The sequence below is a fragment of the Dendrobium catenatum genome, unplaced genomic scaffold, assembly GCF_001605985.2.
Source record: "Dendrobium catenatum unplaced genomic scaffold, ASM160598v2 original_scaffold_43371, whole genome shotgun sequence".
Classification (NCBI taxonomy): domain Eukaryota; kingdom Viridiplantae; phylum Streptophyta; class Magnoliopsida; order Asparagales; family Orchidaceae; genus Dendrobium; species Dendrobium catenatum.
In genome coordinates, this window is record NW_021361827.1 from 115,485 (window position 1) to 134,077 (window position 18,593).

The window sequence follows — 18,593 nt, forward strand, 5'->3', positions numbered from 1 at the left end:
CAGATATGAGCTGACAATCTTAATCAGATGAGGTCACATTGGATAATCTACCTGAAATTATTGCTCTATTGACCGCCCTATACGTTAAAAAATCTTATTATTATAAGCTTTGATCAGAATTATAATTAGGGATGTTTGATTCACCTTTTTGACATGTATTAATAATCGATTTATAAATTTTAATTTTATTTTAATTCAATGAAATATTAATATTGATCAAAATTTATAAGATATTTGGCAGTCTCAATATTTCACTCTTTGTAATTCAAAAAAATATTGATACCTTTAAATATAAGACTATTGATCAAGCTAACCAATTCATTTTATTGTTGGCCTAATCTTAATGTCTCAATCCATCGATCTAATCTAAAGATTCATTTGGGGCAGTTTTTTCATTGCTTTGCTTTTAATTTGTTGCTATAAAAGTTGTTTGGTTATTAATTTCATGCTTTTAAAAAAATTATGTCAAGAGAAGTGATTTTTATTACCGAATATGTTAGAGTATATGATAGCTATAAGAAAACAGTTATCCAACTTTTTAAAAGTTTATAATGCTAATGGTAGCTCTTTTTTTTTTTTTTCGCAATAATTTTGCAACTTTTTTACAAACAATTACAATCGCTACAAACATATCCTAAGGTAGAGAAGAAAAAGATGAATAACTACCGCATGTTCTATGTATGGGAAGCTTTGGAGGGTACTTTTTCGAGACTTATGAGCATATTTATCACAAACTCACACACATACCAATTATGCTAGGCAATCTGATGTAGGAACATCTTAGCTAATAGTAAGCTTAAGGACTAGCCTATCCTTCATCCTCTCGATAGTTCTATTTTACTCTTTAAATAGTTGGCTAATGTAAGGTTTTGAGCTCATTGAATGATATTACTCTCTTTTAAAAGCTTTTAAGCTTTGGGTTCTTCTTCATCCCTGGATTGGGATCGAAATCCTTCTTGCAGGTCGATTCTTCCGACGATCCACTACATCAGTTGGTATCAGAACCTGGAGCTTGCGAAGATCGATGAACTGCGGAAGAAGGTCGGCTGTCGACGATGATCGAAGCCGCAGAATAAGATTGGCGGTCAACGATGATCGACGACAAGGAAGGTGGGCTGTCGATGACGCTCGAAGTTGGATCGCCTTCTATCAAGCTCAAGCGAAGGAATCACTCGATCGGGTAGACATAAACCTTGATCAGATTAAAGAAAACCTTCGGACAATAAGGAAGATGCGAATGTCGTCGGCAACCATACCGAGGTATTCTTCTTCTTCCCTGGATTGGGATCGAAATCCTTCTTGCATGTCGATTCTTCTGACGATCCACTACATCACAATCTCAAGCCTATAATCTTGTGATTGGAGATGAAGCAGCCAACCATCAAGTATGTTGAGCTACAACTCAATTGAAGGCACTGTGTCATCTCATACATAGAAGCTTTAATGCAGACTTCTAAATTTCTTGAACTTGAAATTTTTGTACTAAAAAATTGCTTTAGAAAGCAATAAGCAAGTTGTCCATAAGGATATTATGCAAATGGGAGATATTTATAGATTTCCTTCGAGAAAAATGTTTTGAGAATGGTGTATAGCAAAATAGGTGGTTGGTGTAGAATCATATAAAAAGTATAAATTGCATTTCTTTTATCTTCACTTATTTGTTTAAATTTCTAGTACTTTACTTTCATATTCATAGAGTGATTTCTATAATTATATTCTTATGTGCTAATTTGATTAAATGAAGCATCATTATTATGCACCAAGCTTTTCTCACATATTAGCTAACTTAGTATCTCTTCATTACCCTTATAAACTTGTACATCTAATGATCATTGAACTTGCATTGTATCAATCAAATTAAAATTTCTAAGTATGCCTATTCATAGAGATATATGAGTGTAATAAAGAAAGTCAAAGGAACCCGACATCAACGTAAAAATAGAAAAAGATAGATGTTTTGTTCCGCTGTGTTTGATGATTCATAGTAGCTCTGTGTCTGTGTGTGTCTGCTTGAGTTAAGTTATTTGGAAGATTCAGTTCCGAACCAAATTCCATAACCAGATCCTGGTCAGTAAGTCAGTTCGTTCGTTCCGGTCGCGACCCGGTGCGAGCGGGATCCGTCCAGGATCGGGTTGGGTCGTGACAGTGGTTGTCTCGATATATGACAATGTTAGTATTAGATGAAGTCCTTAGAGAATTATTTGGTGATATTTTATAGTAACTTCATTCTTTAGAGATAGATCAAAATAAATGCTATGATATGTTGTGTGTAATAAGTAGAGTAATATGTGTCATATTATGGTTGAATCGAAGAGAACAATGAATGTATGATGACATACATGGTAGCTTCATGTAGTACCCATATGACAAATGTCATGTTATGATTGCACTAAAGAGCATGCCGCTTGTTCTAGAGCAAATATGATATGATGTGATGTACATACATATTAAATTTTATTCTCTTTACCATAATCTGAAAAGTGCTTCCCATATTCTAATTAAAAAAAAAAAAATGCTTCAGGCCACAAGAATGAACAATTTTTTATTTTTATTCATTTATTTATTTTTTAATAATGAACATGAGTTATATTGTTGTCAGATTATTGTATTGAAAAACAAACCAAGGTCCTGAGTTAATTAAAAAGAGGGATTTACATACATATCATTTTATTTCATACTATTTACATATTTAATATTTAAAATTTTAATATTACATTCCTACCATTCATAAAATTTTTTAATATTAAATATATCACTCATATAATTTATTCTTACCACCCATACTATTGTATAAGCTTTAATATATCATGCAATACACCCATATTGAGATTTACATACAAACCACTCTACTACTATTCTATTTACATATTTAACACTTAAATCTTTAATATTACATACATACCACCCATAGTTCATTTTTATATCAAATATGAGCGGTAGAAATTAAATATATGAGTGGTAGGAAGGAAATATGAGTGTCATATTTGATATTAAAATAGTATAGAATGGTATGTATGTAATATTAAAATTTTAAGTGTTAGATATATAAATAGAATGTTATAATGATATACATGTAAATTTTCTTAAAATTTTATGTATTACATATGTAAATAACATTAAATAAAATGATATGCAAGTAAATCCCCCTAATTAAAAAGCGGATGCTAATACTGTAATACATCAAGCCAAGGACCTGAGTTCATCTACTATCACTGTGCCTGTTATATAAATCTCCTAAACGAGGAGGGTATAAAAGGAAAAAAAAATGGCAAAGGTCGCAGACTTGCTGTCCATGGACTTCGAACGGCGGAAAGCCGAAACCCTAGCGTCCTTGGTGGCGCCGTGGCCGGACAAATCTCCGAAGGGAAGTGTCGATGCCGCCATTGCACCCCTTCTGGATGTGATCAACCTCCACTCTTCCTTTTTCACAACCAGCTCCTGCTCCGGCCGAATCTCCATACTCCGCCAACCTGGAGAGAGCCCTAAACCTAAGCATAACGAGGATAAAATAAACCCAAGGAAGAGTAAGAAGAAGGCTGGAGGCGGCGGTTGGATTTTTGTCTCGCACGAGCCTGTGGATCCCGAAGTCGTAGTCGACCTTCTATTCAAATCGCCGGCAACGCTGAGTACAGTGGAGATGGAAGAAGTGGAAGGTGGCACATTGGTTTTTCGGTTTGAACCGCTTATTGTTGCAGTGGAGTGTAAGGACGTTATGGCAGCGCAAGAGCTCGTCGCAACTGCTATCGCATGTGGCTTCAGGGAATCCGGTGAGCTAAACTCCTTGCATTTGCATTTCTAAATTTTGCTTTTTTTTCCTTGATTACTGTAAGTCGAGCGTTATCCTCTGGCAACCAGCAACTTAGCCTGGAATGTAGTTTTTACAGATGAATTGGATTATAGGGCAATACTTTCAATGCAAGTGTGCATAGCGTGGAAACAAAGGTGGATGATTCACTGCAATTGTTCTTGATTCTAGAAATTTTCTGTGCTTTTGGAGGCGAGCAATCATAGGCATATTCTTTTTTTGATGGCTATAGAGATGCGGATGACTTGGGCTAGTGTTTGGAGAAGGTTTACGGTTTAATAGATGGGTTAGTATAGGAAGAAGAGTTGTTATTCTCTTTTGTTTTGATAGAGTGAGTGTGTGTGTGTGTGTGTGCGGGGGGGGGGTGGGGGGGGGGGGGGGGGGGTGTTTGCGCAGGTTGTTAAAAGAAGGAGAGACTGTTTGTAACTGGAGAAAGCATGGGTTTTGGGTTAGAGAGAGTTGGTTTGGCTGGGAGAGATAGGGTTGACATAGGCTACAAATATCTTGTGATAGAAAAGAGAAAGAAGTGCATGAGTACCATTGGGTTGAAACAAGGAGAGACTGTTTTTTTTTTCTAAGAACTTATGTAAGAAGGAGAGACTGGTTGTCACTAGAGAAAGCATGGGTCTAGGGTTAGAGAGAGGTGGTTTGGTTGGGAGAGATAGGGTTCGTATAGGCTACAAATAGCTTGTGATAGAAAAGAGAAAGGAATTTATTTGGCTGAGGATGCCGCAGATCAAAATTGATGAGCAGGTACACAATCTTGAGAATCCCAATGGTGAGAGGAAGCAACATATTAAGAGAAAATGTGAATTCTAGACAATAGAGAGGGATGTGCAGGGCAAAATATCAGGCAAAAAAAAAAAAATGATATCATAAAATCTCATTTAACTCTATTGTTCTTGAGTTTAAGGTCCTATATGTGGGCATCTATATGCTCCTTAAGTTTTACTTAGTAGTGATGTCAGTGTGATGATGCTGTAGATGCTAGTAGATGGTCTCCATCAATTCTCTTGGGGCAGCCATGACTCTTTTCTCAACAATAATTATGGTACTCTCAATAATTTGGATGATCAAACCATCAAATTAGCCATTTCTGCTTGCTATAAGGGTTCATAGTGACCTAATGATGTGAATCTAGAAGGAGTTGCTTACAGAAATTAAAATGATAATTAAATAAAGCGTTACCACCACAAAGTTATCACCGATAAAGTAAAGGATTAAATAAGTTCTAGGTAATCAACTTGCTTAGGCGAAGAGCTGCTTTGAGATAACCAAACAATTCAAACAACATCCAATGATAAAAGAAATACTTAAATGCTCATAACAAAATCCTACGCTTAATAATGAGAAAATTCACCTCGAGCACCTTCTCACTCATTCACTCTTGGCTTTAGCGGAGGAGAAAGAACCATACAAGGATGGAGAGCACCACTACGGAGAAGGAGACGAAGGACTTTGTTACCAGAGAGGTAACCGCCGGTGGAGGTGGTGGTGGATGGCGTCCGGTGATTGTCCAAACGTAGTCTTGGAATTGGCCGTCGATGACGTGCACTAGTGTGGGGAGGATTCGATCCAAGTAATCTTCCACTGTGTTTTCACGGTCAAACCCCACGTCGAAGAATGGAGATCGAAGAACGTGGATGTTTCCGTAGGCGTCGAATACGAGTCCACCTTCAAATTCTGGATTCGCCATTCATAGGGGGATTGAATGGGAAGAAGAAATAGACAGACGGAGGAGCTTGCCGTGAGCTAGGGAGAGGGACGGGTGATGGCGCTGTGACCTTGGAAGAGGAAGGGGAATGTCGTCGGTGGGGTGGGGAGGAGAAGGGGGCGGATGAGTTGGGATTTGGGGGGGAGATCTTGTTTGGAGAAAATATGAATTTGAATTTCAGATTTTCTTTGATTAGAGGGAGAGATTATTTGTAATTAAAATCTCCCTAAATTAGGCTAGAGAGAGGGGCGGCTGTTAGGGGGGGATTAATTGGCTAATTAATGGAGGCTTAGGTGGCGAGTGGAGAGAGAAACGGCTAAGGGGGGTGGCCGGCCATGCAAGGAGGGAAAAAGGGGAATTGAGATTAATTGGTGGGGCAAAGGAAATTAAGTCAAATATGATTAATTTCAGATTTAATTTAATTTAGGAAAGTTTCCAAATGAGGGGAGAGAAGAGAGGGAATTTGAATTTGAATTCAAAATAGATTGGGCCTCAATTAAATCCCTTTCCTATTTGTGGTGAGGTAATTTAGGAAAGTGTTAATGAGGGAATAAATGTTGAAATTCAAAATTCAAAATAGAAAAAAAAAGAAGAGGGCCGGCGGGATGGTTCACGGGGTGGAGGAGCTGGGCAAGGGGGGAAAAAGGCGGGCTGGCTTGAGCGGCTGCTAGCACAACTTTGGCAGCAATCGGGAGGGTTTTTTGGCTGCCTGGTTATTTGTGTGGTGATCGTGGACTGTTTGAAGGAGAAGAAAAAAAGGTTGTGTGTGTGTGGGGTTGGTGGGGGAAGACGAAAACAAAAAAGATAAAATAAGGCCAAGAGCTCACCTATGTGGGCTGTTGGGTATTTCGGGTGGAGCCTCTCCTAGGTCTCATCTCTTTCTCTCAAGCTCTCAAGCAAGAAGAAGAATGAAAATCTCAGAAATTTTATTAATCAAACATTAACCTCATACAAAGTAGAAGACCTCTTTATATAGGTCTCATCAAAAGAAAAATAACATGACTCAAATGCCCAAAGGGCTACAACAATGACTAAACATCTATAAGTGCAAAATAGTAAACTGAAATTAAAAGATACATGGAAAACATCAGAATATACATGGAAAAACATCAGAAATATAAGCTCCTAATCGTAGCCGTCGATTTACGATTCCTTTGTCGGTAGACCTGCCTAAAATGTCTGTCGATGACCTCATCACCTAATTTGTAATTATTTGCTCAATTTTAGATGTTGCTTGACTGATGATAGCAGAGGAAAAAATAAAGGCTTTGGGGATGTTGTAACTTCATTAAAAGATGCAATTGTAGGAAATATAGGAGGTTTAATGTACCTCAATTAGGTAATAAATATTTGATATTGAAATTGGAGTTCATATTCTTGATAGTAAGTAAATTAGCTTTTTGGAGAAGAAGGATCGATGATTCCAACAAAGTAGCTCACGACAAGGTCTTGTAGGAGAAGGTATGGACGAGACAATACTTTGGAGAAGAAGAGGAAGTCGTGGAGGGAGCTCACTAGAGAAGGAATGGCATGACCATCGTCATTGGAGGAAGAAGAGATGTTCATGTTGCTTTAATGCAGTCGCTCTGTGAAGTAAATTAATGAATAATTCTATAGCTTTCGCACCTCCGCCCCTCCCCCAACGAAAAAGCTCCTTTATATTCAAGTTGATTAACTCAAAAGAAAGAGGTTGACAACCTCTGGTAGAAGAAGGAAATGACACAAGATGTTTTTTTTTTCAAATGGAGAGGCATGAAAATCAAACTTGGATATGAAAATAAAATATCTAAGTTCATTAGGAGGAGGAGGGTCCATTTGATAATGCCATTGAAATAAATAAATAGTTGCAGAGAGGGTTGAAGATACATGGGTCAAGCGACCCAACCAGCTTCATCACTTTTTTAATTGATTTCTTTGCATTGAGGTCTTAAAAGACGATGAATGGGATAAAATATTGCAGAATAATATGAGTTTTCTTAAGGTAATGAGTAAATAATAGGTTAATAGAATTTTGTGGAACATATAAAATTTTGAGAAGAAATATTCCACAAAATTCTGAGAAGGAAATATTTCAGGGGATGTATAATATCCTGTTTAGATAAATGATACGTGAACAATGATATGTAATAGAGAAATTTGATGGACATGAAAAAGTTGGCGATGACTTATCATAGGAAGAGACACTTGAATCTAAAACCAATGTCATATTAGTAGAGATAGTTACATTGTATTTAGAGGAAGGGATTGCATGAGACTCTGGTATTGATGTTTGATTATTGAAATAGGATAGTCTTCTTGAGAAATGATAGCAAATCCATATGACCAAGTAGCAAGTTTGGGCTAATTGTTGAATTATGTTGAACAATTAAAGAAGAACATAATTTCTTCCTAGTAACATTCATGAGGATATTTATTTTGCTAAAATGTGGGAAATCTATAAAGATATTACGGATAAGATCACCACTATCTCAACAATCATGTGCATGGTTCCCTCGACCACCCCTAAAACCAACGCATATCAATCATATTTTTAGGTAGGTGCAGTCATCCATCAATTGAGATTGCACACCTTGTAGAGAAATATATATGCTGAAGATAAAATTATCAATAAGGAATTCTTTATCATACTTTTACTAAATAGTATGAATAGTTGTAAAAGAGAGGGTATTTAAGTAATTTATCTTATTCTCTCAATATGCTATAATACTCTTGATCTACATATCATTTTGCTTTTGAAAAAAAAAAAATTTCAGAATAAAGAGTGTAGGCACGAGAGTTATCACTTTTCTAAATATACGTGGATCATAGAAAATTTTGTATTTTTTGGGTAAAATGCTAAAACATGAAATTTAAGGTGATAAAAGGTTCTATGCTATTGAGTAGTAAGGTAAAATCAACACAGTCAAATGCTTTCCACTTGAAAGATTTGTTGATATTAGTGTTGTTTGGAGGAGAGGCATCAAGATTATGAAGCATGTCATGAGAATCAACGAGGAACCGAGAGGCCCTCGATCATGGGAGATAATTTGTACCATTCAATTTTATATTGTTTTGATATTGCAGCATTGGTTTCAATTCATTGGAGATAAGATTGAGAAGCCATGAAATCATGTTGAAAGGAAAGAAGAATTTAAGAGACAACTTATATCATAAACACTTTTGAGCCATGAAGTGGTCAAGCCTTAAGGTTGCAAGTGAGCAACATTGAGTGTAGAGTTGTGTGCATGGGCAAGGACACTAAGAGATGGGATGGGGGGCAATAAGTAGGGAATATAGATGAACATGTGTGGCTGCTCGCGGAGGGGTGGGGATGGTGTGAGCAACATGGAAAAGGAGATTGAGGAACAAATACAATGATTTAATGAACACCCAAGATAACAGTGGGTTTCGAGAATTTACGCCCCAACCTTTGGTTGGCAATTTTAAAGATGTTTCTGGTCAAAATTTCAAAAGACATTTTAGATTTAAGATAATATACTGCCAATAGATTTTGCTTTCATTTTGTGAAGACTTTATGACCTAGTTTTGGTTCCCATTAGCATAAATTCTTATGGCTAATTATCTCTCCCAATAATGTGAGAGGAGTTTCGATTAAAGCTAGTTATCAGATAAACACTATATGCTTCGTATATATAGTAGCAATTTACTTTTTAATTTAAAATTTATTACCATGAATTTAAATTGGATGGTAGGGAGGATGATGATAAATCCAATCAAGATATCATGGTTCGTTGTTTTTGGTTATCATGATACATAGTCTATATAGTCAGAAGAGGTAATTGACCCAACCTAATCGAAATTTTTTTTTCTCGGTAGCTATGGGACCTCAAATTCAAAATTTTGGCATACTTTGATCGAGACACATAGGTGGAGTTTTGATTTTGATAATTTGACGTGGAGTTTTGATTTTGATAATTTGACATGGAGTCTATACTTTTGAAGCTTTTTCACATATTTAGTGCATTTGTGTGAAATGCTTACACATTCTTCGATGCACATATAAGACACATTTGTATGCTTTTCAATGCATTTCTAAAATATAATTACATTCTTTGTAATGTATATGCACGCATTTCGATGCTCCTAGACAATGTAATTGCATGCATTTGCATAGCATTTTTGCACATTTTTTCAATGCATTTTACTTGTGTTTCTAGAATGGTGGCATGCTTCTCGGAGGAGTTGCACATATTTCTTGAGGCAGCCACACATTTCTATAATAAAAATTGTATTCACACTATTTTCTGTTTGTGCAAATTCTTGGATTTTAAATTCAGGTGCTTAGCACGTTTGTTGGGGCACATGCAGAGATTTCATCTCAAAAGATTTGATTTTATTGCACAATTTTCAGTGCTCCTCCATCAAGTACTTGCAAATTTTTCAATGTGCTTGCATAACAATTGCATAGTTTTTTGTACGTTTGATGCATTGGCACATTTGTATTTTGATAGAATACAACAGTCACCTTGCGATACCTGTATATAGCTTGAAAATGTTCTGATTTAATTATTTTGATTGCCTTTATGATGCTTTGCATGAATTTTAAGACATTATATCAGAGTTGGAGATTGTCTTGTGAAACTCATGTAAGTATTGAAATTATCCAAAATTTTTTATGGTTGCATGTATATTTTGTCACTAGGATTTAGATTTTTAATCAATCACTTTCTATCGCTTGAGCGAAAATATTATGGATCAGACGTCAAAGATGATTTATTTGGGATGAATGGGAATGTCAACACACACATGTACATGTCATCCTTTTTATCATTTAATATGCTAATTTTAATGTCGTTGGTCCCCTCAGAGTTCATTTTTCTCTTATAAATATGAGGGAAGGGAAGGGTTAGTTCATTTTCACTGTTTATGGGTTTACATGAGTTTATTATTGTGTGTTCTTGTTTTGAGTGCAACTGTGAGATCTTGTTCACTTTCTTGGTAAATTGTAGCTTGTTAATGCCTTGCTATGATCTCTATTGAAACAATTAACGTTAATATTACAATGTTGGTGGAAATAATTTTTTGTTCGAGATGTGAAAACTCTAACATATTTTAACATATCATGGTCAATTTATTTCTAATTCTTAAATTGATTTTGCAGTTGTCTCATGTATTCATTGAATGAAATAAATTGTTCTTTAAGTTTATATTTTATTTCCAATCAGGTATATTTAATAACATTTCTTCGCCGATAATACTGGTTATGCCCTATGTTGCTTTATCAAACTCACCACTCTGGGAAACTGATTTGCTTAAGTAATATTCCAATTGCACATTTAGGTTTTTTAGGATGCGATGAACAAAATTAGGCGCACAAGTTCACCTTTGTAGTTCATAAGCTTTCAATTAAGACAATTATTTATCAAAATTTCAAAATCCAATGGTGCAAGGGAAAACACTTGTCGTAAGGTTGATGTGTAAGCCTCGAGGCATGGAGTGTAATTCTTATGAATTTATATATTTAATATTTAATAAATAAATATCATGAAAAAAAATCAAATATAATAAAAAAACTTCACTAAATTTCAAAATATAAAGTTTTCAATCACAAGATTCATATTATAAGTCGAAAATATGATCGACTCAAATTTATAAATAAAAAATAAAAAATATGACTTAAAAATGAAATATGTCGAGGGAGAGTTGGCATATGGTTTTAGCAAAGACCAGTGATGAGTCAATAAGAGAAACAAGGAACATCGAAGAATCTAGTGAGAAGTGGGTAGAGATCCTATGATAGGTGCGACATGTAGGAGATGATGTGAATCGGGCTTATGGCTTCATTGTTTCTATGTGCTTGATAGAACTTAAATTTTAAGAGATTAAAAGTCAAGTGGTATTTTCATTACTATTGTTATTTAAATAACCTAAATTTTATTATAATAGTTTAAAATTTAATAATTTGGTAATTTAATTTAATTTTAGTTTTATTTTGGGGGCTATCATCCCATTAGCTAGGTGGAAAAGCGAGTACACACTGCGTGGGGTGATACCTTGTCCTGCAAGGCATACATCTTGAAGGTTGAATTTCTTTCCTGATTAATTTTGCTTTACTCTACTTGAGGCAAGCCCTAAGCAAGTTCCAAAAATATTCATAAATGATAAATTAATAGTCGTGTAATAGAAATTTCACATAAAAATTCAGGCAAAAAAAAGTTACAAGTTATTTTGAAAATTGCACAAAACCTAGTTTCACTGAATTTGGAAAGACTGAAAAATGCAGTCAAACCAATTACTAAAATGAGATTATAATAATGTGAAAAGATTAGAAACCATCTATAAAAAAATTGATTTGTCAAAATAAAAATCATGTAGAATATTTTTAGATTACTTAACGCGCCATATTTATATCATAGAGCCTCCATAGTTATAATTAACAAAGTACTAGAAAATTGGCTTAGGAGTTAGAAATCATCCCAAACTAAGAAACCTGTGGGATATCAAAATCCCAGGTTAAAAATTCATGCCACAAAAACTGTTAGAATTGCAATTTACGGACAACAGAATCAAATTGCAGCAAATAGGAAATACTATAACTAGATTTCAAGGAAACCATTAGATACGTGTTGTTGAGAACTGAAGGACCTGATTAGCAACAATTTTCAAGAAACAATAAAATAACAAAAGCATCCAAAATAGTAGGGATGGATGGTTGGAGTTTGACATCCACTACTCTCTTTCGATTCATGTTGTTCTTATTGGGGATTGCACATAAAGGGTTCTTCTTACAATGCTTCAAAGAAGTATGGGCACTATTTTTGTTTTATAATATAAAAAAATCTGAAGACTGAAGCTTTATTGATTAATGCATCATGTGTTAGTAACTTATATTTGCTGTAATCATTATAAAAAATACTTTATATTTAAATGAGTAATTTGCATTACTGTGCTCTTTCTGTTCATCTTCTCTCCATTTTGTTTGATTTTTTTCATTTCAACACTAAATAGTGTTGGATTTTTTTTTTTTTTTTGGAGATTTGGACGTACATTTGTCTATTGTCTAAATTAAACTTAGGAAATGCTTGCTTTTAATGACTGGCGATTTGTGTGCCATATTTACAGGTATTACAAGTATGAATAAGCGTGTTATGGTTGCCATACGTTGCTCTATACGTTTGGAGGTGCCTCTAGGCCAAGTTGGCTTGATTATGGTATCACCAGAGTATGTTCGGTATTTGATTGGGGTTGCCAATGAGAAGATGGAGGCCAATAGAAGGAGAACAGATAATTTCTTTCGAGTTTTACAAGATAAGGTATGCTTCACTATCAGTTTAGATTTCTTTTTTTCTTTTTGCATAGCTAATTTTGTCGGACCAGTTTCTTTGAATCAAATTGGTTCTTTCTTGGTGATATATACTATTAAGATTTTCATGCTCTTCTGAAGTTTTCAAAACAAGAAAAAAAATGCTCTTCTGAAGTTTTGAAATGATCTTGAATTTAATGTATGTTGTTTGTGTGGTTTTTGTATAGGAATCTTCTTATGGTGCTTCTGTTTCATCCAGTGTTGCATGCATGACTTTACTATATATCTTTGGAAGGGCATCATTTTTCATTAATGACATACACTAATGGAATCATTTCAAGTGGGCATTGGCTTATGATTTTTTTTTTTAATTTTTTTTAGTTTTTCACATAAAACCTCTGGTCTCTTACAATTTTTTTTTCATCTGTGTATTAAATTTTCGTTCAAAGCTAAAGCATTAAACCATCCCACTATCACCGTGAATATCCTAAACACAATAATTAACATCATATTGATGTGGTATTTTTTTGTAAAACCAGCACCTTTTTCCTTGGTTTTATTATATGTTATTGTCTAAATTTATCTGCTATAAACTGCTATAAACTTATAGGTTCACCCTAGTTCTGCAAAGAAGCTAATCCACTCTGCTAAAAAAGCTCAAGCTTGCTTAGCTGTTGAAAGAAATTTACTTGGTTTTGAAGCTAAACAGAGGAAGATGGCATTAAAGAAATCACAACATGAACACGAAGAGATGCAGTCTCATAACCAAGATAATGTTTCATATTCTGTCGAAGATAAAGGTAATCTTACTTCTTGCAATAATCCCCAAATGAGTTTATAAGCTTTTGTGTTGTAGTTTAGATATTTCAAAAAAAAAAAAGAAAAGGTAATAACTAGAGCCTGATCAAGTTAATAACAAAAAAAGCCAAGCATACATTGGATTATGTTCTCTTTTGTGATCGTCACTTTTTTTTGTGGTTCCATTTTGCAATAAATAGATTCCTCGTTGAATTAGGCACTGCTATGTGAAATATGAACTCTATTAGCATAGTCTACTAGTGCTATATGGATCAATTCAAAAGTCAGGACAATTTACTACATAGCAAAGACATAAATTAGTTTAGTATATCATTATTCGACTAAAAGGATAGTAATAGTATGAATGGAACCAATGTCTATGATTGGGGAAATTCTAAAGATGCTCAACAGATGAGAGAATTTAGGATTGCCACTAGAAAGAATAGTCCGCCATAATGATGCACTAGATAATACTCCTTTTATCAGTTGACCAGCTTAGAAGATGCAAAGGGCGCAGATAGTCAAATCTGTAAGATTGATGAAATTACAAGTAGCGCAAATAGAGTATTTTCTAGCCGTTACCCAATGAAAAATTGTTCTAGAATCTTTTCACTCTCTGTCAAGGAATGCAAAAGAAATAAAAAACAGCAAAATTTTTTCTTACTTTAAGTAATCTTTTGTTTAACATGGTTAATTATCTAAAACGATCTGACAAAAAAAAAGGTCAATTGGCTTATCAAATCGTGTGGATGTCTGCCTCTTCTTGCACGTTTATTGTTTAATTATCTTTAAAGTACAGCTTTTAAGCAGCTTGTATGTAACCAGATGTTTGAGCCTCTTAGGCACTAGGAGTGATTTGGCTGGGCGGGAGCATGATATTGCATATGGGCTTCTAATACTATTATATATCAGTGAAATTTATGAAGTTTTTGTCAATCTTTAATTTGAGGCGAGTTAAGCCTACCCTTTAAAACTGGATCGTTAAACCTTCTTCCGACTCAGTTGATAGAACTTACAACTATTGTTGATATCTGCTGAAAGGAAGAAATATTCTGGATTGGGTTGTCTCCTTTTGAGAAACTATCCCGTTTCACCTTGATTTTAGTCTGCTTAATATCGTGTAACTTAATAAAGTAAATGAATATGGTAATATCATATACTAGCTTGCTTTATTTTTTTTCTCCTTTAAACTCATTGAGGGATTGCCATGTTGTTTGCATGGGTGATGTTGACCTTTTAACAAATACATTTCTCGATTGTACCGTTGTTTGCTTGGGCAACTAATGGGGACATATAATCATGGAAAGTATATCAGAGACGTGGCCGACGATCTACGACCATGATCGCGCCGATCTATTTTTGAGTCTTCATATGTATTTGTTTTATTTATTTACTTTATGTATTTGTTTTAGTAGCATTTCCCGTTTTACTCTTAATGGTTTTGTCATATGTAAGCCCTAGGGGCAATGTCATCTTTTATTTCCCTTTCGTTGTATGAGGCTATATATTGGCCTCTTATGTTTCTTTTGAAGTTAATGAATGAATGAATTATAATCAAATTTCTGCAAATTGAGTTCTTGTGAGAGCTTGAGAGTCTTTGGAGAGAAATCCCTAGGAGAGGGAATCGGATCACCCACCAACCTTGGAAGCATCAGGGTTCGTGGCTATTTTCTTCCCTATTCTCTCTTCTCCTCCCTCCCTTCCCTTCCACCACCCGGTCCAACCACCCCTTCCAAAACAGTCGGCCACCTCCGAAGTTCCCCACCACCAGCCAACGATATATCCCCATCCCTTCCTCTTCGGCGAACACCCCCAACCTCCCCATCTCCCAATCGACCACATCCCCCACACACCAAACCGGCGGCCCATCCAACCCTAGACATCGGCCTCCTTTTAATTTCCCCATCAATGCATGCAATCAAAGCCCTTCCTAATTGGGTCTTTATATTTTAGGTAACACAATTAATTCATAAATCAAATCTATTTGAACATGAATTTGTTTCCTAAAATATGAAGTTCTATTTTAGGAAAGTTTCCAAAATAAAACCTATTTGAATTTTAATGTAGATTGGAATGAGATCCCTCCTTCCTAATTTAATATTCCAATTTAAGTAAGCTTGATTTCTTTCCCCCAAACCACTCTCTTTCCCTCTTGACACCCCCACCCTAAATGCTTTCCAAATTTAAAGTCTCTCTCCTTCGAAAGGATGCAAAGCCTCTCCCTCTCTCTTACCTGCCCCCTCCTCTTTCCAAATCCCCCTTAAATCCTTTCCATTAAAGGATTAATTAGGGAAACAATTTCTTAAATTCCCTCCATCCTCCCTCCTCTAAAATTTGAACCTAAACTTCCCCCAAGCCCCTACCTTGTTCTGCCACCCTCTCACCCTTTCTTCTCCTTAGATTCTGATGCAACAAAAAATATAGGAAAACTACGATTGCAAACAAAATCTACGTCCTTCTTTCATAAACATCAAAATTTAACAATATATCATGAAAAAACAACTTAAACAAAACACAATTTAACTTTCATATTAAAAAGACGACACATACAAGGTTATAACATAAAACACCTAAAAAAGTTTTCTTTGGTCGAGAAGAAAGATACAAATGAGGTGGGCACTTGCGGTGATAAGAATTAGATAAGAAGCCCGAGACGAATTCATAGAAGAAGGGGAAGACGAAGAGGCATAGCTCGCAAGTTATCAGAAAAACCCTCAGGTTTAAGTTTCCAAAAATCTCTCCATAACATCATCTTTTCTACTCCAAAACAACTTATATATATATATATATATATATAAAGAGGAAGCCAAACATCCCCAACCACCTCCAGCCGAACCAACTAGAAGAAGGGAGAAAAGGCCAACAGGCGGCTCCTGGAGCAGCACTCGAAGGGACCACACGGGGGACATGAACGGGCAACCACAGGGAACAGGAACAGCCAGCCACGGGACAGGAGACAGGCGGAGAAACCGAAGGCTAAACAGAGGGGGGGGGGGGGGGATGAACTTGGACCACCCATTTATGAGCAAAAAGGGCATTTAAACATCATAATGAGCTGATTTTAGTAGAAGGACGCAACAACACACCAAAAGGGGCAGCATAACCCGAGACAACCAAGCCCAAACAAGGAACCAAATCAACCCAAGTAACAAGGCACATCAATAGCCCCCCTTCCCCCCTCCCTCCTTTGCCTACATCAGATTCCTTAGAGAAACTTCTTTCTCTCAAGGGGAATCCCCAAGAATAGCTAAGGGACGTCTTCTACAACACTTCAACACTACGAAATCGATGCATGGCCGATCCTGAACTCGACTCCGGATTCGTCTACAATGAACAACGTTTCGTCGACATCCTCGGATCAACTTTCTTCGACGTCAATCTGGAGGTAGATAATTCCGTCGAGGAATACTTGGAGCGAATCATATTCACCCTTTTTGAAGCCATCGAAGAAAAACTTTCCACCGTCCAGTGGAAAATCACCGCCGTGCCTCGACAAGGGTGAACTTTTTCCCTCTTCAATTTCCTTCCTGATCTTCTTCACTTGTAAGTTGTGAATCAAGCATAAGGCATTGTGCAAAGCTATCTGCCTAAGCTTAGTAAATGTAGGGAATGAGTTATGACTTCATATGCATCTACTCTCATTGTTAATCTAGGGATGTTATTGAAAATCCCCTAAATTTGCTTATGTTGAAGTTCTAATTGTTTTTAGATCCTAACTATTATCGTGTGATTTGGCCTAAGCAGAGGCACCCCTCTTGTTTTCTATTGTTTTTAAGTGGATAACGTTCTAATTCTTATTACTCTTGCTTAAAAGCGTGCAAATCTTATTTCAATCATTTAAATCATACATAGTCCTACATCAACAACTCATATGTCTTTTAATAATGGCAAAAAAGTTTTTTATGGTTAATGCATGCGATGCCTGTCCTTTACTAATTATAATCAAATCTCCCTTTCCATAGCATTTGCACCTCTTTTCCTATCCTAGTGACGAGACAACCATATGGGAATCTAAGATAAGACTCGATTAGATATTTGATTGAATGACTTATATATAATGTAGAGATGATGGCCCAATTACAAGTTATAAACCCTGGAAATCTAAGAAAGACTAGTAATTAAGTATTTAAGAATGAAGGTCAAGAAATTAAACTGCTATGTAATCTTCCTACATGAAGCATTTGTTAGAACCAACATTAAATGCTATAACAATGCTTGAAGATTGTTTTTGAGTATACCAAGTCACAACTTGATTGGAAACTTTTCAATTCAATGAATAGAAACATGGATTTCAATACTAGAGCTGATTTCAAATCGTTTATAGGGTTTGGTGATTTAGCTTTGAAGTAGTTGGCTTTATTTTTTCTAGGACGTTTGAAAGCCAAGTGTAGATTAATTGTTGTAAAAGGCTAAAAGAGAAAAATAACACGCTTAAATAGAAAAAAGAAGCTAAAGAAATAGGTTGAGTAAAAAGGAAGAAGGAAAATGAGCAGAAAGATTATGTATCTCATACTGATTGGTTTGCAAATCACTTAGCGCTTCTATGGGTCTTCGAAAGGATACTTCTAGCGGGGGTTAGAATGTAAAGAGTGCAATTGCACTATCCCGTAGGGCAAAACGGTCGTAAACCTTGACCTTGACAAGCAGGCTAAGGAAAGAGCAGATAAAATTATACATATGATTATTTATGAAAAATAGCGGCTTTCACCTACACATCTCGATGTATAATAATTTATATAACTCGATAGTCATGAGATGTCCCCCCATTCGATATATAAGCTCGAGTGATGTTTATTTAATATGGGTGTTGGTTTCCCATGGGCGCAAGTTCCCATGTTTAATTACATCTTAAGCCTTGACTTAATAATACTCTCGATTAGGAATACTATTTTTTTTTCTTTGGCTCCTTCGCTTGGCTTTGTTTGAACGAGGGAGAGATGGTGTAGCTAGGCATTGGGTCGACGACGCGTTTGTGCGGGTGAAGTCGGAGAAGACTGGTCTCCTTCTTGCGATCGCAAAAGATGAAGAGAGGA

The 18,593-nt window shown here is 35.7% G+C and overlaps 1 protein-coding gene across 1 annotated transcript in view; it reads left to right on the top strand.

The window, feature by feature from the left end:
• The first annotated feature begins 3,238 nt into the window (after positions 1-3,238).
• The window catches only part of LOC110092071 (tRNA wybutosine-synthesizing protein 2/3/4), a 29,469-nt gene continuing 14,114 nt past the window's right edge, over positions 3,239-18,593 (top strand). The window contains exons 1-3 of the mRNA XM_020816427.2: positions 3,239-3,767; positions 12,582-12,772; positions 13,373-13,562. Coding sequence (XP_020672086.2) covers positions 3,266-3,767; positions 12,582-12,772; positions 13,373-13,562 — 883 coding nt within the window. The 5' untranslated portion in view covers positions 3,239-3,265. The remainder of the gene's footprint in view (positions 3,768-12,581; positions 12,773-13,372; positions 13,563-18,593) is intronic.